Below are 27,080 nucleotides of genomic sequence, written 5' to 3'. Positions count from 1 at the left end.
GCGTCCCCTGGGACTGAAGCCTGGGTGCTCTGCTGGATCTGGGTTTGGACTGAGAAGGTCTGGAAGAAGCAGAAAAGGACCAATTCTTAGAAGGCCAATGCCTACTAAATCTTGGAGGTTGTACTTGTATAAAGCCTTTAACAGTTTGCATAGATTTAGCTTTTTCCTCCATCTTTTTAAGGACTTCTTCTGCCTTGTTGCCAAACAGGTGGCCCTGATTAAAGGGAGCATCCAGTAATTTCACTTTAACATGATCTGGCAAGGATTGCTCCTTAAGCCAAGCATGCCTTCTAAATACAGACACAGTTACCGTAGCCCTGCAAGATGCCTCTAGTGAATCAAAACCACATTGCAATGCATGTTTAAGCAATCAAATAATACGCAGCTGATACTTTAACATATGAAACTGGCAATTCAAGGCCCTAATGGCCAAAGTCGCAGACGTGTATACCTTCTTACCCCATCTATCCAGTGCCCTGGAGTCTCTATCAGAGGGGGTAGTTTTTTTGGCAGTAGTAGCTTAATGCCCTTGGGTCCCTGTGAAATAGTTTCAGGATCTGCAGTAGGATTTTTGAAAAGGAACTTGAGAGTCAGGAACCCTGTAATATCCATCAGGTTTTCTGGAAGCAGGAAGTAGAGAGTCAAGGGCCATGCTAGATTCCGAAAAGGCATCATCAACAATGTCCGGTACAGGAGGTATAGCTAAAGGCCTGTGCTGGGGAAGGAGTAAGAAATCTCTCTTTTTAGAATCAGAGAAATCCTGACTTTCCCAACAAAAAAGCTTCCTGAGAGTATGCAAGGTTTCACCAAAAGAGAAATCCTCTGGGGGGAAGCAGACGGAATAGAGTCCTCAGCATCAAAATCCTCATAGGTAGATAAGGGTAAATCCTGGTCATCAGAGGAAACAGAAATTTCAGAATCCTGGTCAGAAGTATAGTACAGTTGTGTACACTTACCATAAATGTAGATGTTAGAGTGTCTTCACTGTTGCAGTCATCAAATCCCAAAGTCTGGGTCCGGCGTCGGCTGTTCAGTCATGCTCCCTGACGTCAGAGCGCCAGGAGTACAAAGCTGCCAGCAGACGCCATGTTCTCCAGTTTTTCTTGCCCCAGATGTCAGGTGCCTAAAATTGAAGGCTAATAGTAAAACAAAAATGTAACGTACAACAAACCCCATACCCTGTAGCAAATACACCTCAGAAGAAGGGTGAAGTAGGAAACCACAGTAAGGAAAGTATAAGAGGGGACAGGAGGGTGGGTAACCCAGACTGCAACAGTGAAGACACTAACATCTACATTTATGGTAAGTGTACAAAACTGTACTATGTTCACATTGTTTCACTGTTGCAGTCATCACTGTAGGGTTGAATCCCAAAGCTGAGATAAAGCGGGGTGGTGGTTATAGAGTAGAAGGGGTGGCTAGAAGGCCCTGCAAGACTGCAGAAGGAAAGCCTGCCCTAGACTTGGAGTAAAGAGGGAGATTATAGTGCTTAGAGAAAGTATGCACTGAACTCCAAGTTGCAGCTTCTAGAATATCTTTGGTAGGTACTCCCCTGAAAAAAGCAGCTGAAGTAGCAGCAGCTCTGGCAGAGTGAGTCCTAATTTTTCTTGGGATTTGCTTTCCATGAGGAGAGTAACAAAATCTGATTCCATGAGCAATCCATTTAGAAATGGTCTGTTTTGAAAAAGCTTTGCCTTGGGAATTGGTTGCATAAGAAAAGTACAGTTTTGTACCTACCATAAATGTAGATGTTCGAAGATCCACACACTTGGGGGTGAGCTGTCCGCTGTCCTCGGTCGCCCGAAGGAAAAATAAGGCCTTGACGCCGGTCAAAGTATATTTGACTGACATCAGGGCGTCAGGGTACATATGCGCATGACCGACGTCATATCCTCAGTCTTTTCTTGCCCCAGATGTCAGAAGACCCTAAAAATTAAGGTCAAAACCAAAAGACAGCAAACAACCAACCAACCATCCTTGCACTAATTATATGTACAAGATATACAATATACACAAAATGTACAACCCAACCCACACAACCACCTCTAACTACAGAGGGGAAGGAGGGGAAATTGGACTGCAGCAATGTGGATCTTCGAACATCTACATTTATGGTAGGTACAAAACTGTACTATGTTCTTCATCTCACATTGCTGCAGTCCTTACACTTGGGTAGAATCCCAAAGCAGAGGTAAGGAGGATGGCTAAACTACAGGAAGCAGGAGCTGCCAAAATGCCCTGCAAAACAGCAGTGGCAAAACCAGCCCTGGATTTAGAGTAAAGTGGCAGGTGATAATGCCTAGAGAAAGTATGCACTGAACTCCAAGAAGCTGCCTCCAAAATATCCTTGGTTGCCACCCTCAAAAGCTGAAGTGGCAGTAGCCCTAGTGGAATGAGGCCTAATCCCAGCTGGAATCTCCTTGCCATGATGGGAATAACAGAAAGCAATGCAAAACCCAATCCACTTAGAAATAGTTTGTTTTGACACAGGCTTGCCCTGAGAACTCAAAGCAAAAAAAACAACTGCTGAGACTGCCTGAACCCTTTAGTTCTGTCCAAATAATAACGCAACTGCCTGTGTACATCTAAAGTGTGCAAAATCTTTTCCCTTTATTTTGGGATTTGCATAAAAAGTAGGCAAATGAATTGTTTGGTTTAAAGCCACACTAGAAACCACCTTAGGCATAAAGGAAGGATTAGTGCGTAATGATACCCTATCCTTATGGAAAATCAAGAAAGGCTCAACCCTGCAATTCAGAAACCCTTCTTGCAGAGGTAATGGCCAACAAAAGCAGTCTTCCATGACAAATATTTCAACTCAGAAGTAGCTGCAGGCTCAAAAGGTTGTAGAGTGAGTTTCTCCAACACAAAATTGAGATCCCAAGCAGGAGTAGGAGCTCTCATTGGGGGTCTTATATTCTTTGCCCCTCTAAGAAATTGCTTGAACAAGAAAACAATGGTGGAATCATAGTGCGAAATTGCTGCAGCATGAACTTTAATAGAAGAGAAAGACAAACCTTTGTCTAGTAACTCAGTAAGATATTGAAGAGCCACACAAATTAGGCTCAGAAACATCAAAATCTTTTGCTGCACTCCAAAACAAAAATCTCTTCCATTTGTCACACTTTCCTTGTACTAGGCCTTCTAGCTTCCAAAATAACATTCAAAACTTGCTGAGGAAGTGGAGGCCCACTATGGTTCAAAACAGAATATGCCAGGCTGTTAGGTGCAGAGAGTGAAGCTTGACATTGAGCAAATGGCTGTCCTCCTGTGACAACAGGTGTGGAATCAAGGCAAAGGCCATGGAGGCTTCCAGACTTCTCAGTAATGGGTACCAGTGCTGTCGAGGCCAATCTGGAGCTATTAAAATCATCCTTGACTTGTCCTGTCTGACCTTTAGAAGTACCTTTGGGAGGAGAGGCAGAGGTGGAAAGGCATACACATGAAGATTGCTCCAATTGAAAGAAAGAGCATCCACTCTCCAAGCTGTGGGATGAAACCTTTTTGTGCAAAACTTTGGCAACTGATGGTTTAGTGGAGAAGCGAACAGATCTATGTCTGGAGTTCCCCATGACACTGTCAATTTCTGAAATACATGAGGATCCAATTTCCACATCCATAATTCGTCTGCTCAACACATCTGCTAAGGAGTTCTGTGCTCCTGGCAGAAACCTTGCCTGAAGATTGAGCTGTAAACCGAGAGCAGTCTCCCACAAAATCATTGCTTGCCTGCATAGAGGTTGATGTACCACATGACAGTTGTGTTGTCTGTTAGAATCAACACCTGCCCTGGAAGAAGTAATTCCTTGAAAGCTATTAATGCAAACTGGACTGCTAACATCTCCTTCATGTTGATATGTAGATGTTGCAGTCTGGCAGGCCACTTGTCTTGTATCCACTTTCCATTTAGATGAGCTCCCCAAGCTTTGTCTGAGGCATCTGTCGTTAAAATCCAGAGAGTCCCTTGTTTAGGTGACATTCCTGAGCCCACCACAAAAATTCCTTTTGAATGCAAGGTATTATCTGAATGACAGTGTCCAGATCCTGGCAGTGCTGTGTCCATACATTTTTGAGATACCATTGTAGCTTCCTCATATGCAGTTTGGCATTGGGAAGCACCAGAATACAAGATGCCATGAACCCTAAGGGAAGGACTGTCCTTGCAGTCAGCCCGGACTGATGAGATAGTTGATGGAAGTAAAGGGATAGACTCTTTTGTTTGTCCGGGGTTAAAAGGCCATCTGGGATGCTGTATTCAGTCTCACACCCAGAAAGCACATGTCCTGAGAGGGTACTAGACTGGACTTTATTTCGTTCACAGAATACCCCAGGCATCTTAGCACTGCTATCACATATTCCAAATGATGAAGAAGCTCTTCCTTCCTTGAGCCAGAATCAGGCAGTCGTCCAAATAAGGATAGATCTGTATTCCTTTAGCCTGAAGAAAGCTATCACTGGAGCCAGAACTTTCGTGAACACTCTGGGCGCAGTAGATAAGCCAAAGGGCAATGCAGAGAACTGATAGTGAGAAGTCCCAGCTCGAAACGCAGATTACTCGCAACTTAGTCTGATAGCAACATGAAGGTAAGCCTCCTTGAGATCCAAAGTTACCATCCAATGATCTTTGCCCAGCAGAGGTAAAAGCTGCTGTAACGTCAACATTTTGAACTTGGGAATGTCCAGATAAGTGTTGAGGGTAGATAAATCCAAAATTGGTCTCCACGTGTTCCCCTTCTTTGGTACTAGGAACAGGCGAGAATAAAATCCTAGGCCCACTTCTGGCATAGGGACGGGCATGGGCCCTATTTGGAGTAACAGAGAAACTTGCTTGTGAGCCTCTATTCTTTGTTGAGGAGGAACGTCTGGCATGCCTTTGAAAGGAGGCAAGGTATGGAAATAAAACCTGTAACCGTGGTGTATGATATCCAATACCCATTTGTCTTGGGTAATTAAACTCCAATTTTCTTTGAAAAGTGCCAACCTTCCTCCCAAAGGTGCTGCCAGAAGGCTCTGGCAGCTGAAATAGGTCATTGGGTCTGTTTCACCAAGACTGTGCAGGAGAACTCCTGTTCTAGGCCTGAAAGAGCCCTGAGCTCTGCCCCTACCACGTCTAGATCTACCCCTAGACTGGGAATCATAAGAAGGATACGTCCACCCCTTAGTAGGCCAATTTCTACTAAACTTTGGAGGCTGGACCTGCAAAAATCTTTAACAGTCTGCATAGACTTAGCCTTGTCTTCCATTTTCTTTAAAACTGCCTCAACAGGAGGACCAAACAACACGCCAGATTGTAAAGGAGCATCTAAAATCCTTGTTTTAACATGTTCAGATAAATTTTGATCCCTCAGCCAGGCGTAAGAACTGACCCAGTGGCAGCCACCTAGGACGAGGCCTGTACAGCATCAAAACCACATTGCAAAAAATGCTTACCCACCTGTTCAGAAACATGTACTAAATCTTGCAACTCTTTACAATCAATACCTTCTGCCAGAGCATCAACCTTAGACTTCAATGTGAAAGGAGATAGTTTTGGTAATTCAACATGTGAAACTGGCAAATCAAAGGCGACATAGCAAGAGTGGAAGAAGTATAAACTTTCTTTCCCCATCTATCCAAGGCCCTGGCCTCTGTCTGCAGGAACCGGATTCTTGTTTCTGGGTCTGCCCTAGGACTCTTAAAAGAAACTTATGAGCTTCAGGCACCCTGTAATACCTATCCGGTTTCAGGAGGCAAGAATCAGGATTAAGAGAAGCCTCTGTAAAACATCTTCCACTACATCCAAAACAGGAGGTATAGCCAAAGGCCTATGCTGGGGTAAAACAAAAATTCCCTAAGCCTTTTCCTGGAATCAGAGAAGTCCTGACCTTCCCACTTAAAATGCTCCCTCATAGAATGAAGAGTTTCTGAAAAAGAAAAATCCTCAGGAGGAGAAGCAGAAGGAGTAGAATCATCCACATCAGAATAAGGAGAGTACTCCTGCAAGTCTTCAGCCAAGACTCTGAAACATCTGAAGCCTGCTCAAAACTCCCTAGCTCAGGCTCCACCCTAGGTCTCTTATCAGGAGGGAACCCTAACCAAAGTAATCAAATCTTCTGCCATTTTAAGCATATGCTTCTTGGGCACAGTTCCTGAAGAACTAGGGGTAACACCAACTGAAGCTAAACCTGGCCTGCCCTGGGAGAAGCCTTGGAAACAGAAGGAGAGGCCTAACCACCCTAGGCAGGGAGGGAGTATAGTAACCTGAGAAGCCCCATCAGCCTGGCCTGCCTCCTGAGAGGCCACATCCTGCAACAACAAAGTCTCCCTGGGAACTCAAAGAAACCTCGGTGGAACCACCCACCCCGACACCTCTAAAGAACCGGCGTCCGTACTTGATGGTTCCTCTAGTCTAGGTTTAACAGCTTTGTCCTTGCACTTCTTGAAGGGCGGACTAGCATCCCCCGGCAATTTTATAATGCACCCGCTTCGGGAGACTACCTGGCACAATCTAATCTCCTCTTAATAGTGCTTATTAACGATCTAGCACAGAGCGACACCAACAACGTCGTGCTCAGCCCTAAACAAGGAATACACAAAGTATGGTAGTCTCTATGCGTATCTGTTTACAAGAAATACAATTATTCACTTTTTCTGACATCCGTAAACCACTGAGGCAAGAAAAAAAAAAAATATTCCCAACGGGTACTTAGCCAACTTTGATTCGGTCTGAAACTTGAAATTTTAGAAATTTAAGGCAGCACTTGCAACGCTGCTTCTGCATCGGACCATGCGGCAAAAAGACTGAGGATATGGCGCCGGTCATGCGCATTTGTACCCTGGCGTCCTGATGTCAGTCATGCGCTTGACCCGACGTCAGCCTTATACTTTGATATTCGGGCCGACCGAGGACAGCGGACTACCCAAGTGTAAGGACTGCAGCAATGTGAGATGAAGAACATCAAACAGTTGCTCTGTTTTCCTGATATCCTTGGTTCTGTCCAGGTAAAACCGAAGTTGCCTGTGTACATCCAAGGAATGCAAGATCCTTTCCCCCTTATTTTGTGGATTAGTGAAAAAAGTTGGCAGGTGAATAGTTTGAGTTAAAGCCACTTTGGAAACCACTTTAGGCATGAAAGTAGGATTAGTCCTTAAAGACACCCTGTCTTGATGAAAAATAATATAAGGTTCCACAGCCATGAGTGCTTGTAACTCAGAGACTCTCCTGGATGAAGTCAAAGCCTTTAGGATGGCTGTCTTCCATGATAAATACTTAATATCAGATGTGGCAGCAGGCTCAAAAGGAGGCAGAGTGAGTTTTTCCAGAACATAGTTGAGGTCCCAGGCAGGTATGGGTGGTGTCCTAGGGGGCCTTAAATTCTTTGCTCCTCCGAGATATTGTTTCAGAAGTGGATGTGAAGATTGGAGGATCTATATTGTAATGTGCAGAGATAGCTGAGGCATGTATTTTTATAGAGGAGAAGGATAAACCCTTATGTAGCATGTCTGTCAGGTAATGTAAAATCAATAGGATATTAGGAATGAGAGGATCCGAATCATGAGCATGCATCCAGGTGCAAAATCTCTTCCATTTACCTGCATAAGATTTTCTAGTGCTAGGCCGTTTGGCTTCTAAGATGACATCCATGACCTGTTTGGGAAGGTTAGGATTAATCATAGACCCTGAATACGCCAGACTGCGAGTTTTGATATGAGAGTGCAGAACCTGGCCCTGGTGTTGGGACAAAAGATTTGGAATCTGAGGTAAAATCCAAGGAGGCTCCTGGGATAGATTCATCAGTGTTTAGTACCAAAATTGACGAGGCCAATTTGGGGCCAGTAAAATCATTTTGGGTTTGTCCTGCTTGATCTTTAATAACACCCGTGGAAGAAGAGGTAGTGGAGGAAAGGCATACCCACAGAGATTCCTCCAACTGAATGAGAGAGCATCCACTTTCCATGCTAGTTTGTGAAATGTCCTTGTGCAAAAAATCTGTAACTGGTGGTTGAGGGGGGATGCAAATAGATCTATGTCCGGGCAGCCCCAGGCTTCTGTAATCATCTTGAATATTTGGGTGTCTGACATCCACTCGTGTGGGTCTGACAGGTTCCTGCTCAGGCTGTCTGCCAGAATATTTTGTTTCCCTGGCAGGAACTGAGCTTGTAGATCCGCTTTGCAAGCTAGAGCTGTGTTCCATAGAGTCATGGCTAGTCTGCAAAGGGGTAGGAGTGTGAACCCCCTTGCTTATGTACCACATAACTGTGGTGTTGTCTGTCCATATCAGTAGTTGTCCTGGCTGTAGAAGATCCCTGAAAGCCAAGAGGGGATTCTGTACAGCTAACATCTCTTAAATTGATATGCAGGTGTTTCTGATCCTCTGTCCAAAAACCTTGCAGGCCTTTCCTCTGCAAGTGGGCTTCCCATGTGTAATCCGAGGTGTCCGTGGTCAACACTTGGGTGGCTGGAGGCAGACAGAAGGCTTTCCCTTTGTTGTGAAGACATGCCATGGTCCACCAATGGAATTCCTTTTGTAGGCAAGGCAAGACAGCAATCTGTGTGTCTAGGCTGTGGCAATGCTGGGACCATACACATTTTAGGTACCATTGTATTTTTCTCATATGTAGTCTTGCATATGGTATGAGAAGGATGCAGGAGGCCATGTAATCAAAAGCCTGCAGGAATTTCCTTGCAGTTAGCTGAAACATTAACGCCAAGGTTTTGAAAGTTGAAGCCAGCTGTAGTTGTTTTTCAGATGTCAGGAATGCCATCTGGGTTGTTGTGTTTAGAAGAGCACCCAGACAAGTTATCTGTTGTGTGGGTGTCAAATTTGACCATGTTCACAGTGAATCCCAGGTACTTGAGTAGATTTTGAACAAATTCCAGGTGCTGGAGTAAGACATCCTTGCTGTCTGCTTGAATAAGGCAGTCGTCCAGTTAAGGGTACATTTGAATTCCCTTGAGTCTGCAATAAGCCACTACTGGTGCCAGGCACTTGGTGAAGACCCTGGGTGCAGTAGACAAGCCAAAGGGCAGCACAGAGAATTGGTAATGTTTTGAGCCGGCCTTGAACCGGAGGTATTTTCTGCACTCCTGTCTGATAGGGATGTGTAGGTAAGCCTCCTTTAAATCCAATGTCACCATCCATGCATTTTTGCTCAACATTGGCAGGAGCTGCTGCAGAGTAAGCATCTTCTTTGGTATCTCCAGGAAAGTATTTAAGACTGACAGATCCAGGATGGGTCTCCATGAATTTTGTTTTCTGGGAACTAGAAAGAGCCTCGAGTAAAAGCCTTGCCCCGTCTCTGATTGTGGAACCAGTTCTATGGCCCTCATAGCCATGAGGGATCCCACCTGGTTTAATGCCTCTGCCCATTGGTGTTTTGGTAGGTCTGGCCATCCGTTTGGTTTTGGCAAGGTATGAAAGTGGAATTTGTAACCTCTTGAAACTACATCCAGAACCCACTTGTCTTGGGTTATGCAAGTCCAATTTTGTTGAAAAAGAGAGTTTTCCTCCTAGAGGGGCTTCCAGGTGAGAGGTTCCTGGAGCCATGCAGGGGGAGTCATTGAGACTGTTTTCTATAAGACTGAGGTCTGTCCTCTCCACCCCTGGGGGTGGAAGCACTCCACTGTCTAGGTCTGTAAGAGGTCTGTGCTTGGGCCCTTCCTCTGGAGCGCCTATATCTACCCCTCTGAGGCCTGTCTGAGCTGGGAAAGGACCAATTTTTAGTTGGCCAATTTCTGCTAAATCTTGGAGGCTGAACTTGTAAGAAATCCTTAACAGTTTGCATGGATTTTGCCTTATCCTCCATTTTCTTTAATCACCTCTTCAGCCTTAGACCCAAACAAAATATTATGCTGAACAGGAGCATCCAGTAACTTTGCTTTCACTTGATCAGGTAAGTTTTGTTCCTTTAACCAAGCATGCCTTCTAATGATAGTGCCAGTGGCAGCCACCCTGCATGAAGCCTCCAAGGCATCAAAACCACAGTGTAAGCCATGCTTCCCCACTTGCTCAGTAGCATGCATCAAATCGTGTAATTCCTTATCATCTGCACATGCAGAAATGGTACCTAGCTTTTGTTTCATAACAGACAGCAGAAATTGCTGATATTTTAGCATATGAAATTGACAATTTAAAGCCCTAATAGCTAAAGTAGCAGAAGCATACACTTTTTTGCCCCATCTCTCCAAAGCTCTAGAATCCTTATCTGACTGAATAGGGTTTTTAGCAGAGGCGGCCTTAACACCCTTAGGACCTGAGAAATGGTTTCTGGATCAGCAGCAGGATTTTTGTAAAGGAACTGGTGGGAGTCAGGGACCCTGTAATATCTGTCGGGCTTAGAAGGGGCTGGAGGAAAGGAGTCAGGAGTTAAATTAGCCTCAGAAAAGGCATCATCCACAATATCCAAAATAGGAGGAATAGCCAGGGGTCTATGTTGGGGAAGAAGAAGGAAATCCCTAAGCCTTCTCTTAGATTCAGAGTACTCCTGTCCTTCCCAGTGAAAATGTTCCCTCATGTCATGTAACGTTTCCCCAAAAGAAAAATCCTCAGGGGGAGAAGCTGATGGAATGGATTCCTCAGCATCAGAATCCTCATAAGGAGGGAAAGTATATCCCTGTTCAGAGGAAGACACTGAAGAAATAGAGGCCTGATCAGAGGATTCATAATCCAATTCTTGCCTTGGCCTTTTGTCTGGAGGGGGATGTGAACCCCTAATCATGGTTAGTCTGGAGGGGGATGTGAACCCCTAATCATGGTTAGTAAGTCCTCCGCCATTTTAAGCAGCTGTTTCTGAGATTTGGGTCCCGGATCAGAAGAGGCCTGAGTTGGAGTCATTGATTTAGGAGTCTTCGCCTTTGTCTTTGGCTTTGCCAAGATGTGTAGGCCTGAAAACCCCCTCGGAAGCCGGTACCTGCACAGTGGCTCCGGACTCATCCAAGGGAGCTTTGTCCGAAGGTCCTGCAGCTGGAGTACTCAAAGGCCTAGTTGGCTCCTCGTGGGAGTCCGTTTCGGCAATCAGTTCTGAAATGGCCAACGACAGGGGCTGCAAAAGTGCCTCACTGACGGCCGAACCAGTAGCTAGCTCTGCTTGAAAACAGTCGTCTGATTTGGACCTCGGAGGCCTGTCCTTATCCTTGCGTCATTTGTGAACTCTGGTAGCCGGAAGCGTGTCCGACATATTATAATTAAATCGCCTGCCAAAGTAGTGAAAAGCAAAATCGTTCCTCCGCTTAATAGTACGTTGGTTAAATCTAGCACAAAACCGACAACTAGCTACATTGTGGTCAGGGCCTAAACAAGGAATACAGTAAGAGTGGAAATCCTTATGAGGTATTTGCTTCCCACAAGAAATACAATTATTAACTTTTTCTGACATCGGACTGGAGCAAGAAAAGTTTCCCCAATGGGGTACTTAGCTTTGAGAAGAAGAAGTCAGTCTTCGGTCTGAAGCACGAAAAAATATCAGAAGTCAGCCGACCGGCACTTGCGAACTGCTTCCACCGCATGGCAAGAAAGACTGGAGAACAGCCGACGCTGGACCCAGACTTTGGGATTTTGGCCAACCGAGGGCTGCCTGCCGGCAGGAAGAACCCTGCAGTGAGGACTGCAACAGTGAAACACGATGAACATCATAAGCAAACTCAGCCTAGGTCTCAGAGGGGGAAGGTTGGCTTCCCCTAATTTAAGTAATAAGGTCTTCAGTCATTCTTATTTGTTCTTTAGGCATAGAGGCCTGACCATGCGGTCTGGGAGCCTATTTTCTAGGCATGGTTCGAGTGTTAGGCCTTGAAGAAGATGGCGCCGGTTTAATATGCAAGTCAGTAGGCCTGAATACACCCTCAGAAGCCGATGCCTGAACAGCGGCTCCGGACCCATCCAAGCTAGAGACATCCACAAGTTCCACAGCTGAAGCATCTCAAGGCATACCGGACTCCGAATGGGTCTCAGTAGAGGCCTGCGAATCTGAAGTAGCGGGTATCAGGGGCTGCAAAAGCACCTCACTGAGTACCGGCAAACTGGGTGGCCTGTCTCTGTCTTTATCTTTGCGTTTTTTCGGAATATCGGTAGTAAGATGGCTTACGAAGACATATCAGGATAATTGAACCGAGCACCAAAAAATTTAGAAGCGCAAATATACCGATGGATAGTTTGTGGTTTAAACAAGGCACAAAACAGACAGCGAGGTACGTCGTAGTCAGGGTCTAGGCAAGGAATACAGTACGAATTAAAATCTTTATGGAGGTACTTGCTTTCCACAAGAAATGCAATTATTTACTTTTACTGACATCGGTTTAGAGCAAGAAAAAGTTTCCCCAACGGGGTACTTGGCTTTTAGTAGAAGACTTTGGTTCTGAAACTCGAAAACGAAAATTTCAGGAGTCAGACGGCTGTCACTTGCGAACTGCTTTTGCTTCGGGCACTGCATGGCAAGAAAGACTGATGTAATGACGTCGGCTGCATGTTTAATATCCCTGATGACCTGACATCTCAGAAGAAGAGAGAGCAACCGAAGCAGGGCCCAAGAATTTGTTAATCAGGCCGACTGAGAGCTATCTGCAAGCAGATAAACCAAATGTAATGACTGCAACAGTGAAACACGAAGAACATCTAGAAACAGGTAACAGAAGAACCCTTCACTGCTCAGAATGAGGAACAGCTACGATGACTCAGTTCAGCAGTGAAACCTAGACCTATCCATACAGCTACTCAAAAGATGATTTGCTTAATGAAAAGCTTTCATGGGGAAGAGACAAGAGCTCTAAAACATGTGACCAGTTTCACAATACATTGGTCATTGGTGATGACCGAGTGTGTTGGTCTCTTGGGCAACTTTGCTGGCACAGCAAGGAGCACATGCACATAATGGTCAAGTGCTTTCATCAAGGTGTGACAGAGATATTCATTCACTTCTGGGGATAACTAGGACTCGAAGAGAAAGGGACAACAGTGCGAGACCACAAATGTTCAATCACTATGAGGAAAGAATACCTCTTCCTCAAAATGGTCATACACAAGATCTTGTGAGACCTGCTCAATGAAAACTTCTAAAAAAACAGGATAACCAGAGTGGTGTTTTTGAGCTTCACCACTAGGAACAACAGTCTCAGTCACATCATCCTGCACAGGTACACCCTAAGCCTGTTACCTTCAGCGTCTAAACTCACAACAGCCCACAAAGTATACTACTTTAGAAACTGTGGACAGTCTCTTGACCACATCCTCCAGGACCAAATCAGCAAGCATTTCTAAGGTCTGATCTATAGGGGAGGAAGGAAATTTCGACAGACAAGACAGTTGAGGACTCCAAGCACCAATACGGCAGATGGGACATTCATGTGCTACTCCTGACCAGAGCTTAACTTTATTTGTGAGATAACGGTGTGATCTCTGGGACCTATGCTGTCCAGTAGAGATCAACCAGGACTTCACTTACAAAATGACTGGTGAGGGACTCGCATTCTTCTGGAAAGGCTGGCACAAGGCTCCTCCTGATGCTTTTCCAGACAGAAAATCAGGTGTCTGTGTCTGTGTGTACAGGCTAGACTACCCTATATGTAGAACATCTCATGAGCCTCAAAGTCTCTTTAGAGAAACAGTCACCTGGGCAAAATTGCAGCAAAAAGAATTAAGCATTTTTCCCCATTTCAGAGATAAAGGCCCCCTAGCCACTAAAAAGGAGTCTCTTACTCCCTACTAGTTTCATAAGTAAGCTCACACACAGTGTCACCCAGTAGTCTAGAATTAAATATGCTTTTCTCTTCCCAAAACATCTCATGCAACAGTTGTTGAATTTCATTTCTCAGCATCTATGAGATTCTAACTTTACATCTCGGGGGGGGGGGGGTCGCTCATCACCACAAATTACTCTTCGTCCACTTAGGACACTAATACAACCAACTTATTCAGCGTGACCCTCAGTAAACAGCTCAAGCTCAACATTTCACATTCAAAAAACTCTCCCTAAAACCAATACCACATCTGGCAAACTGAATATCACAAAATCATTCTTAAAGCTAGTGTCATCACAGCCAGCCATTACCTCCCCCTACTGCACATTTTCCTCTCATCTTTTGACTAATTATCCTCTTCCCTTCAAATCAAACTTGAAGCATAAACAGAATTACCAAGCTTGTTTTGTGGTGTTAACAGTCACAGTCATCTCACAGTTTCTCAGTTAGCCAAAAACTTTTTTTTAAGGAGTTGCTTCCTGTTCCAAGGATACATGGTTTGAATCTTTACACCTTCATTTGCCTATGGTTGTGACCCTGACTGAGTCACTAAACCAGACATTGCTTTGGAATTTGGACTAGACTCCTTAATGGTCTCCTGGACTGCATGCTCAGTAACTACTTAGGAAACGTACAAGCTTGCCTGGCCACTGCATAGCTGCACATATACAAGATAATTTTTGAAACCAACTCCTTCCTGATATAAGAAATATACAAGGCAGACCCACATTATTACCCCACCTACCTTTACAAATATTTGATATGAAACTGATATTACTTAAGTATTATTACAACTTGAACTAACCACACATTCTACATCGCTGAATTTGCCTATTTACAAGTTGGCTAAGGCTGTGGTAAGTACGGGTTTCTTTCAATTTGTACTGCAAATGGTATAAGCTATACACAGAAACTTCCTGGATTACCTGTACTCAATTTCCACATTTTGTTTCAAAAGGTGACAATCTGTTTGTTACAGTTTTTCCACTGTCAAATTTTGTTGTTTATTTTGGAGTCATCGCCCCAGGACTTCAACTGTGAGCTTCATTTTCAGTGGACATTCACTTGAATATGGTAGTGTCCAAGTAACAAAATGTGACTGGTGGTAGGGAGAAATGAACCCAGCCATTGATTAAGTAATAGAAAATGCTAACCACCCTCACAAAAAAATTAAGAAGCAGAATAAATCTTCTGCAATGGGTAAAGTAAATGGAACAATTATATAACAAAAAGTTTAGACTGCTGGTAAAGAAATTAAAATCAGGTAATCTTTTTATCTCCCAACATAACAAAACAGAGTTAAACATAGTACTACCATATTTTTAAAGTAAATTGCCAACATTTCTTTGTAAGCATCAAGTAGAGAAATCAGTGCAACCCACTTCTCTCCTTACATGACCTACACTTAAAGTAGTTTACAAATTCTGTAAGCCAATCATTCAAAAATGAACACAAAAAAAATGTAATTTTCTTACAAGGGAAGAATTTAAGGTTACCTGCTAAACACAAAAACAGAGTTAGGTAAGCAAGCAAGCAAGAAGCATGCAACAGCAAGAACGTGAAATATATAGCTTACACTTGGACTTGGTTTCAGTGTAAGGGAACCATTGTTCTGATCTGGGTTTGGTTTAACTGACCAGTAGGCAACCTTGCTATTCTTGTCTCTGTGACGTACAAATATATCATACAACGAGAGATTGTGCCGAATGGAGTTCTGTTGAAAGAAGTCTGCATTACTATGATTGGATGCAGTAAAACAGCTCAAAAATAAAAAGTAACAATGAAATTTACAGTGAATACATCTGTTATTCTAGATGAAGAGAATCCACTTCTAAAATTAGTGGTGCAAAACAATACTAAGAATGTGCAATCTATTTGGTGTGACATACACAAGACAACTGCTCAAAAATTGTATTGTTCTTATATGTACTTTTAAAGAAGCTGAAATGGGCAAGTTAAATATTGCATCTCAATCTGTAGATGGCAAACAGTCTTATGAAGCACTTGTGCCCACCTTTGGCAAGAATGGTGCCCTTATTCATTGTATATACACTACAACATTAACACCATCAATTAAGCTAATAAAAGGTGGCAAATTAAAATTTATACCCAACAAAAATTCTACAGTACATGTCTTAAAGGTTAGTTACACACAGGAAGACTTTTACAGTATGAATGTCGGGTCTATATTAGAACACCGGTCATTCAAAATGTCGAGTGTTCTAATATCAAACCCTAGCAATCGAAAATACAAAACATTCAGAACAGCAAATTTTTTCCTAGAGAAATAAAATTTGCTGTGCCAAAACACATACACACAACACAGGCACACCAAACAAACAGCAATCCACGCATATACACCTAACCCTACACTAAACTATACATACACCACTAACTATTCACTTACCTTAACCCAAACCCTAAATCTAAGGTCCGTCACTATCGGACAGTCACCTCACCCGCTCCCTAACCCTAACTCACCTAACCCGCCCTAACCCTCACGTCCACACAATTACCTGACCCGCACCCTAACTCACCTAACCTGCCCTAACCCACACGTCCACACAATCGCACACTTATCTGAACCAGACCCGTACCTTTTCACAAGAGCAATGAAAATACCGAAGCAACAGAAACAGACAACTGAATTCTTTCCCTAGGAAAAAATTCAGTTTTCTGTTTTTTCGATATCTTCAGCGTTCGCTGAAAACGGGTCGATATTAGAACATTCGACATTTTGAATGTTCGGTGTTCTAATATAGACTCAATGTCAAAGTGCTACTGCCAGCAAGGCAGAAATACAACAAACTTCAGCAGTAAGTAAAACTAGTTTTAATGTCTTTGCCCCTCCTCAAGTTCCATAATATTTATATGAAAATATAGACATGATCAGCTCCACTCGCCACTTAAGCTACCATCTGACTCGCAGTATAAAATGGCACATGACCAAACTCTCTTTAAAGGCCAAGCTGTCAAGAAAACTTTACTCCTACTTCATAAAAAATAAATTTTACAACTATCTGGTGATTCTACAGGTTCTGTTGATTAAGCTAGCCTGAATGAGAAAGAATATGTTAGAGAATCTAGTGAAGAAAAGTACCAATAAATACACTTATCAGCAAAAATCAAAGTACAACAATTTGGGAATAAAAACATTCTAAAGCTCACGATTAGAATGAGAAATTCACATGGAAATAATTACGAGCAACTGACAAAGTAGCAAGGAAATGGCTTAGAAACAGTTCAAGTAACACATTTGTAGCACTGTCGTATAAAAAGTAACTCAAATATCTTAAGCAAACATCTCAAAATTAAATTAATTCTAGCAATAACTACTGAATCTTGTTCTACTAAAAAAAAAAAAACACTGAAATCTCAGTTTATGTTTATTACAGCACATAACAGCTGTGACCAGAAGGAGTGAGCAGATATTGATACAAAATGTTTAAGGAGAATAAACGTTTTACAGGATAACTACAGACAAAAGGTTAAAAATCAAAATACAGAAAAAGTTCTAGACAAAAAATGAACCATAATAGGTATTAGTCCATCCTTCAACAACCCATTTATCCCATTTTTTGCATGGGTCATGATTCTCCTATGAAAAAAAAAGTATTAAAAAAACAAAGAAATTAGTGCAATTTAAGGGTTTAGTGGTTATGCATATGCAAATCATCATTTAGCCATTATATCCGAAGCAGTTGCAGCAGGAATCTTGGAGCAAACGTTCAGCTCTGAGTTTGCCCAGGGTGTTTTTTGCCTGATATTTGCTGTTTTGTTTTAGAGGGAGCAAGTTTAGAAAAGGCCCATTCTCCCAGTGCTGTTGTAAATCCAGGTAATGGTAGAAAACGTTTCTCCTGGGTCTTTTGTCCAATTCCAAGTAAGAATAAGTAGTACTCCACACTGTCAAGTGCTTTAATAAAACGACAAAGCTTTCAGATACAAACCTTCTTCAGTGTCTTAGATACAACCCCTTAAAAACAGCCTTTTTAAATGTAACCTAATTACACCTCATAAACACAGTCAATCAAACAGCTTTAATTAAAATCAACAGTTAGTCTTAAAAGGACAATCATCCATAAAAGATGTATATATCTTTTGATATGATATATTTTTGATATACCCGACATCTGCAGCAATTGGAGAGACCCCAAAAGTTCCTCACCAAAAGGATAAAGGGACTCCAAAATCTGTCATATGCTGCCAGATTGAAGAAACTCCAGCTCTATTCAGTCGCATACCGTCTGCTCAGAGGTGACATGTGCCTGACATACAAGGCCATGTCCAACCCGGAATTAATGGAAATGCTCCACCTCAAAAAATCCAAATCCACCAAAACCACTAGAGCAAGCGACTTAAACCTTAGCACGGATATAAATAGGACGTGCTGGAGGGATAGATTTATCACTCAGACTCCCTATGCTGTGGAATAAAATCCCGGTCCATGTGAGGCAGAGTACTGCTGGCTCTGTTCAAGAGAAATCTTGACCTGTGGATGGGAGATCGTAGGTTTACCCGAATCATCTCTGTGTCACTGCTGGACAGAGGCACAACAAACTAATGGGCACAGTATTTTTTCATATAAGGGGCGTAAGCCACAAAAATTTGGGCTAGGCTTATAAATGCCTTAGGGCAGATAGCCTAGTATAAACCTATGAACCTATATCAAACAAATTAAGAAATAATATATATATATATATATATATATATATATATATATATATATATATATATATATATATATATATAATGAAACAAGTACATATGACAAAAAACTACTTTTTCCTCACTCTGTTTCTTGGCTTTTAGAAACAATTTTAGTGTAACCTGCTTATTAAGACCTGGATATTTATCTGCTTCTAGTCGAATAATCCATTCATATTCCTTTGTGTCTATATTGTGAATTATATCACATCTTGCATTTGTATATACAACATATATAACATGTACAACTCTAAAGCTAAACTGGTGTGTAGCATCATTTTAGTCTATATGCTGGGCTAGAGAGTTAGTTAATATCTTCCTGCGTATCTCTGACCTGTGTTCTATTATCCTATCTTTTAACCTTCTCATTGATTTTCCAACATAAAAATGTAGGCATATTTTACATGTGGCAAGATAAATAAAAGATGCTGCATTACATGTTGCAGTACAATGGAACCTGTATTTCCTACCACTAACGGGGTGTACAAAATCCATTGACTGATGTATACTACAGCAACATGAACAAATGTAACAGGGAAAAGTTCTTTTCCTATTGAACACAGGAACAGATAGGGAAAAATCCTTATAGCATAAGAGCATCTTTAGATTATCACAGTTACGATAACTGAATAATGTTTTTTCTGGAAGCTACTTCTCGTGGCCAGGTATGGCCTTCAGAATATTCCAGTTATTTCGGATAACATACTAATTTCACTGGCCCTACGTTTTACTCTTCTTTTGGCTTTTCCCGGTTAGGGGTCGCCACAGCGGATCACCTGTCCGCTCATGATTGCCAGTGGAATTTTACAGTATCGAGTTGCCAGCCAGGCGTCTAACCTTCCACAGAAGGCGCACACATGCACACACTCGCGTCTAAGGCCAATTTAGTGTGTCCAATCCACCTACTGCACGTCTTTGGGATGTGGGAGGAAACGACAGCACCCAGAGGAAACCCAAGCGACCACAGGGAGGACATGCAGACTTCACACAGAAGGCACCCCAGATCGAACCACAGAACCTCTTGCTGTGAGGCGGCAACAAGGTCATTAAATATCTTAAAGGTTGTGGAGAAACTAAGTTCACATCATCAGAACTAAAATTCCTGAGGAGAAAATAAGTTATGTACTCACCAAAATGTTCCATCTGAGTAGGTAAACCATTTGTCAGCAACCTATTGGAATCTGATCCAACTTCGGATCTGACCCGGCAGTTTTCAACAGCTTAGATCAGAGATCCAAGCTCCTTCCCCTACCCATAATCCCCTGCCAACCCTGACTGACCTCAGATCGAGTTTATCCAATAGGTAACACACCGTGTAAACCTGAATATGAAAAAACATCCGAAGGTGAGGGGGCAGGAGGGAGGGATGGTTGCTGACGAATGAAGTTTACCTACTCAGATGGAACGTTATGGTGAGTACATAACTTCTTAATCTGAAGTAGTTAACTTCATTTGTGCAACAACCTATGGGACAGAGTCCCCAGCGACCTGAACCTTGGGCGGCCTTCATGGAAGGATGTTCCGGAGCGCTGCAGAGCCAAAGGATGCTCTCCCGCTGGAGATAATGTCCAATTTATAGTGATTTATAAAGGTTTGAGATGAGGCCCAAGTGGCTGCCGAGCAAATATCATCCAAAGAGACTCTAGCTCGAGTAGAGTGGGCATGGACTCCCTGAGGTGTGGGCCTGCCAGAACTTTCATATGCTAAAAGGATACACTGTGAAATCCATGTAGACAGCGTGACTTTAGACACAGATTTACCCAAGTTAAATTTGGCAAAGGAGACTAACAACTGGTCAGATTGCCTATGACCAGATGTCATGTGGATGTAGAAGCGAAGTTGTCTATGAACATCCAGTGAGTGTAATTTGTATTCCCCTTTGTTTTGGTAATTAGGAAAAAAGACTGGTAGGTTAATGGCCTGATTAATATTCGACTCAGACGCAATCTTGGGAAGAAAAGAGGGATTGGTCATGAGGTAAACTCTATCCTTGTGAAAAGTCAAGTATGGGGGTTTTACACTGAGGGCTTGTAGTTCAGAGACCCTTTGAGCCGAGGTGATGGTGACAAGAAAGGCCATTTTCCATGACAAGAATTTAAGATCTACTGAAGCTGCAAGCTCAAACGGGGGAGCTGTCAAGGCCTGAAGCACCAGCGTTAAATCCCAAGGAGGGACTACATCTTTCACTGAAGGTTTGAGCAGAAAGGTGCCCTTCAGAAAGGTCTTACACAATTTTGTGGTGATCAAAGGGTCCAGTTCATTTCCCACGTGATAATGAGAGAGAGCTGCTAGTTGAACCATGACTGTGGAGGAGCTATCCCCCCTGATGAAACAGCCCTGACAGGAAGTCTAATACAACGGGCAAAGGAGCTGTGAAAGGATCCAAATTTCAACGTTCCGCCCAAATGAAGAAACGCTTCCATTTGCTACTATAGATCTTTCTAGTAGAAGGCTTGTGCGCTGCTACTAGGATAGCTTTAACAGGGGAAGAGATACCGGGAGTCCTAGCTATGAGTGGAACTGGAGCAGCCAAGCTGTAAGCTTGAGATTGTCCAGGTTTGGGACTGGGAGATCTAGGGGGTGGGATATTAGATCCAGAAGGGGATCCAGAATCCAAGGAGGATTCACCAGATGAGACCAAAGGTAAGGGAAGCAGGCTTGAGGCCAGAATGGGGCAATGAGGATTATCCTGCTCCCCAACCGACTGGCTTTCTGCAGAAACTTTAGCATCAGAGGAAGAGGAGGGTAAGCATAAAGTAGACCGGGAGGCCAAGCATGCACCAGAGCGTCTCTCGGAGATTCCCCGGGGGGGGGGGGATGAGAGCGAAGTAGTCGTAACATTTTGTGTTAGAGGGAGAGGCAAAGAGATAGCAACAGGGTTGACCCCATTCGGCAAAAATCCGATTCGCTACCTCGAGATTCAGAGACCACTCGTATGGTAACAGGATGGTGCGACAGTCTGTCCGCTAGGATGTTGGACCGCCCCAGAATCTGCATTGCTATGAGAAAACGGTTGGTGGAGATCGTCCATTTCCACACCCTCATGGCCTCTCGACAGAGTGGGTAAGACCCGGTTCCTCCTTGTTTGTTGATGTACCAGACAACAGACATGTTCTCAGTCTGAATCGCAATCGTTCCTACAGGAAGAAGGTCCTAAAGTGCTTGCAATGCCAACAGCACTGCCCTCATCTCTAGGACATTGATATGCAATGAAGTCTCCGTGAGGTCCCAAGTGCCTTGGACTGTCCTGCCCAAACAAAGCCCCCCCCCCACCCGAGGCGGGAGCCGTCCGTGGTCACCGTGGCTAGGGGAGGGGCCATAGAAAAGGGGCGTCCTTCCTGGAGGTCCGGAGATTGGAGCCACCATAAGAGGGCCCTCTTGCAAGCCCTACTGAGGGGAACGGGATGGCTGAGAGGATATTGAAGAAAGGACCACTGGACTTGGAGGGTCCATTGTAAGACCCTCATGTTCAAATGCGCCATTGGCAATAGATTGATTGCCGCCGCCACTGAACCTAGAGCCCTCAGGACTAATTCCGCTGGAGGAGCTGGGGATTGTATAAATGGCCCGCACATGTAGCCTCAGAATTTGTAGCCAGTCCGTGGTCAAAAAGGCTAGGAGCTTGTTTGTATTTAATCTGGCTCCTATGAAGTCTATGGTCTGAGACTGGGCAAGAGATGACTTATCTATGTTGATAGTGATCCCCAGCCAGGGAGCTAGACGAAGAAAGTAGTTTCTGGCTGCGCAGAGTAGATGCCTTGTCGGGGAGGTCATGAGCCAGTCGTCCAGGTATGGGAAAACCTGAATTCCCTGGAGCCTCAGGTGGGCCGCTAACACTTTGGTGAACACCCTGGGGGCTGCTGGTGAGACCAAAGGGGAGGACCCTGAACTGGTAATGACTGGCTCCTAGCCGGAAGCGGAGGAACCTTCTGGATCGCCTGTCCATCAGAATGTGGTAGTACGCATCCTTGAGGTCTATAGAGCACATCCAGTCGTTCTCTCGCAAGAGGGGGAGAATGGATTGAAGGGTGACCATGCAGAATTTCTCTTTGTTTACTGATAGGTTCAGGGGGGAGAGTTCGAGGATTGGTCTTAAGTCCCCCACCTTTTTTGGCACCAAGAAGAACCTGGAGTAAAAACCAGAGCCGCACTGGTCTGGGGGGACGTGTTGGATGGCTCTTTTTTCCACCAACTGTTGGATTTCTGTTGCTGCGGCCTCCCTCTGATCGGGTGGGACATCGGGGAGGTATCTGGGGCTGTGAGGGTAAAGAGAGAAGGGGATCTGATATCCTCTGGATATGATGCGAAGCACCCAACGGTCTGTCGTGATGGATTCCCAAGCTGCTAGGTGCTCCGAGAAAAGCCCCCCCGACTGCCTCCAGAGTGGAGCAGTCGGGCAACCCCTCAGGGGTGTTGCGTGGGTTGGTCCGAGAAAGGTTCTCTGGATCCAAAGTTCCTCGGGCCCCCTCTGCCTCTAGGGCTGCGTCCACCCTGCCCTCCTCTGCTGCGGAAGGGCTGGGAGTCCGGAGCGGGACAGGACTGTTGCGACTTCCGGAATCACATCTTCTTCAGTCCCTTTTGGTTCTTGGAGAAGGACCTCTGTGGAGCAGAGAAGCGGACTCAAGACAGCAGACAACGTCTTCCCGTCCTTCTCGCTCTGGACCAAAGTATCGGTTTGGCCAAAAAGGGCAGAACCATCGAAAGGGGCATTAGAGAAAGATATTTTGAAGAATTCCGCGAAATCACTATAGATCGGAAAGTGGCCATCCGGGTGGAGTGCAACTGTTTGTCCTCTGCCAACATGGACTCAGTGACGCAGCGTACTCTTTGATAAGGTCCTGCTGCAGTCGAAGAACATGTGCCATGTAGTTCAGCGACCTCACAGAGAAGGTAGCCGAACTTAAAAACCTGCTTCCCTAAATGGTCCATTGACCGAGACTCCTTGCTCGGGGGCGAGGCACTCTCCTGAGCTAGTTCCCTCTTGGTGGCCACCGCCACCAACATGGCATCTACAAGGGGACCCTTACACCAATTGGACTTGGAGGGGCGGCTAAGAATTTTACCCAGGCGCTTGGGGACTGGCTCTACAGTGTCCGGCTCCTTCCATGCCCTCGTAGCAATCAAATCTACCAGGGAGTCGGCTGGAGGGGACACCCAAGAGGTAGACGGGACTGCTTCAACCGCCTCTAGGAACACGGATTCGTCCGAGATAGGCTTTGAGGCAGACCACACCCCCTAACCTGAGCATCTCCATGATGTCACCAAAAGAGACAACTTCGGGGGGTGATCTTGGGGAACCTTCCCCTTCCTCCAAATCTGTGTCCTCAGTCAAGGACTCAGGGGAGTCCAGGTGCCTCCTCTTGCACTTTCGCTTGTGAGGAATCTCCTCGGAGGGGCTGTCCGAGGAGGTCTCACCAGCAACGTCTTGTTCCAAAGGAACGACCTGGGACGTCAAAGTAGGCTGTCCCTGGGGCTGGGTGATGGAAGTCGGGCCCAACAGAGAAGGAGTGCAGGGTGGAGCCGTGGCAAGGGCTGGGGGCCTGGAATCTCTCGACAGAGCCCTCTCCACCATGTCGTACGCCGAGGGTGAGCTGCTCTCTCTAGGATCCGAAAGTAGACCCTCACCTCGGATCCGATGGACGGATCAGGACCGGTGCCAAAGCGATCGGATCTGAGGGACCAGCATGCTCCGACCTGGACGGAGCCAAAGGCATACCAATACCCCCGAAGTTCAGCCCTCGGCTCCGAGAGGTCAGGTCCGACGAAAATGGAGCCGACAGACTCGAGGGAAGTGTCGGCGCCAAAGTATCCGAGACTATCGGTGCCGACACACCCCCGGCTCTGAAGACTCAGAGCCCGGGAAGCGGGATGGAGAAGGAGCTATCGGGGCAAAGAAGGGGGTTGAACTCCCCCCCGGGGGGGGGGCAGGAGCACTCCCATCTGCAGTTGGGCCTGGAGGAATCTTATCATCCGGTCCAAATCTGCATCCGGGGCCGAAGCAGAGGCCTCGGCCCGCCGCTTGTGGCGTTTCTCCCTCCTTTTCTCTTTCCTAGACTCCCTCTCCTCCGGGCCTAAGGTGGGAGGTTAAGTCCCGGCCGGGGGGAGGGAAGCAGGAGGGCAGTCGCAGCAGCAGGAGCCACGGAAGGACCAGAGGTAGAAGCCGAATCCGGGGGCAGAAGACCCGACAGAAACAGCTTAGACCTCCATTCCTTAAGTGCCCTGGGGTTGAACGCTGCACAAATGGAACAACCAGAAGAGAGGTGCTCAACCTCAAGGCACAGCACGCACCGAGTGTGGCCATCTGCCGGGGGACAGCTTATGGCCACACTCGGTGCACTTAGAAAAAATAGAATTTGGGGCCTGAGACATTTTAATTAAAAGAGGACAGCCACACACATTAGGCCCCAAACACGCACACACAACCCTAATGGAACCACGAGGGAAGGGGGAGGTCAATTACAAAAAATATAAAGTTAAGCTATGGAGGATTTTAGTCAAAAAGGGACCTGAAAGCACTCACAACCAAGTAGGGTAGAAAACAGAAAGAAAAAGTTAATTTTTTCTCACAAAAAAACTGGAACTCAAGCTCGAGCTGCTGTTGGTTAAACCGCGGCAAACTAGATCTGACGTCAGTCAGGGTTGGCAGGGGATTATGGGTAGGGGAGGAGCTTGGAGCTCTGATCTAAGCTGTTGAAAACTGCCGGCTTGGATCCGAAGTCGGATCAGATTCCCATAGGCTGCTGCACAAATGAAGTTAACTACTTAAGATATAAGGTTTAGCCATTAAGTCACAGTTGTAGAACATAATTTCTAATCAATTCTACTTCATTCATATTGTAGTCCCTTTCTAAAATGTTGTTAGTCATTTCTTGCATCTGCATTTCAAAGACATCGAGTTTAGTATTTAACCTGCTATCTCGCAGATACAGACTCTTTAGAACACTTCTAAAGGTTCTTTTTTGCATGCATACTATTCTTATGCAAGTATTTATTCATTTTCACCTCCTCCTTATATAAACATGTTTCTAAGCCATACTCTTATTTGTAACCCAAAATCTAAAAAATTCAAAGAAGTTTCAGAAAACGACATTACAAATTTTAAGACGTCAATAGTACCATTTAGATAGCTAAAGAAACCCTGCAAATCTATGGCATTCCCATGCCAAATCAAAAAAAAAAATATAATCCAAAAACAGTTTATAGAATAGGATATTCGGGGCATATAAATTAGCCTCACCATACATATTTGTCTTCTCCAATTTACCAAGAGTCAAATTTGCATACATAATGGTTAGAGCACTGCCTTTGGCTGTTCCTGATGGTACACCTGCTTATTAAGAGTAAAGATATTGATTTCCAAAACAAGTTCTAAAATTTGACAAACAGTTTCAATAAGTCTAGCAGAAATAGAACAATATTCCTACAAAATCTCCCTAATACAGTCAATTCCATCTGCATTAGGAATGTGTGTGTGTGTGTGTGTGTGTGTGTGTGTATATATACACATATATATATATATATATATATATATATATATATATATATATATATATATATATGTAATGTATGCATGTGCATATATATAAAAAAGTGTATATATATACATATATATATATATATATATATATATATATATATATATATATATATATATATATACACACACACACACACACACACACACACACACACACACACACGTGTATATATATATATATATATATATATATATATATATATATATATATATATATATATATGTAGGTTCTCAGAGTTGGTATTTGTAAGTAGTTAAAAAGAAATGTTTTGCAGTACCCCCCCATACCCCACCTACTTAAATATACCATCTCAGAGAACGCACTACAGTGGGGAAAATAAATTCCCTTTCCCCACTCTAGTGTGCTTCGGCATAGTGTTATTTGGCCGTTAAAATAATCGGCAATGTGTACGTTCGCCCACACCGGTCTCGGAAATGTCTAATTCGGCATTCCGTCACTTCAGAGCCTATAGTATGTATGTATATATATATATATATATATATATATATATATACACACACACATACACACACACACACATATATATATATATATATATATATATATATATATATATCTCTATAGACACATACATAAAATACCATCACAGTCTTATATGTCCTTAGTTCCGCTCAAAGTCAATTCAGTTTTGCATTATATTCTCCTAACCTTTGCTGAAGTTCTAGCTCAGACCCACGCTGTAATGCCACATCATCTGCATAAAGAAATTTTGTTGATCTGTCCCTATGACCTTCTTGCTAATGTACTCCATCACCAGTATGAACAGCAGTGGGTTCAGAGATGAACCCTGGTGGACGCCCACACCAACTCACACTGGGAACCCCTCTGTGAGGCCAAATGACTTCTACCTGAAAGAGTCGTTCCTTGTACATAGCCTGCACTAATTCTACCAATGTTGCTGGGACTTCAAACCACCATAGTACTGTTTTTGGGAATTCAAACCACCAGAGTACAGCCCAGATTAGTATATATTTTATAAATATATACATATATCTATATATCTATATATATATATATATATACACATACAGATATTCACACACACACAGATGCATGCAGATAGACACACACAGATGCATGCAGATAGTCCCACACACACAAACACGAAT

The 27,080-nt window shown here is 44.0% G+C and overlaps 1 protein-coding gene across 3 annotated transcripts in view; it reads right to left on the bottom strand.

Annotated features, from left to right (window-relative positions):
• LOC122791688 (forkhead box protein M1-like) overlaps positions 1-27,080 on the bottom strand; it is a 548,676-nt gene that overhangs the window by 170,534 nt on the left and 351,062 nt on the right. For 2 of the 3 annotated variants that reach the window (XM_044059580.1, XM_044059579.1), the window contains exon 4: positions 15,285-15,422. The exons of the other annotated variant lie outside the window; for it this stretch is intronic. In XM_044059580.1, coding sequence (XP_043915515.1) covers positions 15,285-15,422 — 138 coding nt within the window. The remainder of the gene's footprint in view (positions 1-15,284; positions 15,423-27,080) is intronic. 3 annotated transcript variants of the gene reach the window in all.

The sequence above is a fragment of the Protopterus annectens genome, chromosome 17.part0, assembly GCF_019279795.1.
Source record: "Protopterus annectens isolate FY-2018-M chromosome 17.part0, PAN1.0, whole genome shotgun sequence".
NCBI lineage: Eukaryota > Metazoa > Chordata > Ceratodontiformes > Protopteridae > Protopterus > Protopterus annectens.
The sequence above is the reverse complement of the archived record's forward strand: the minus strand, read 5'-3'. Positions and strand labels throughout refer to the sequence as shown.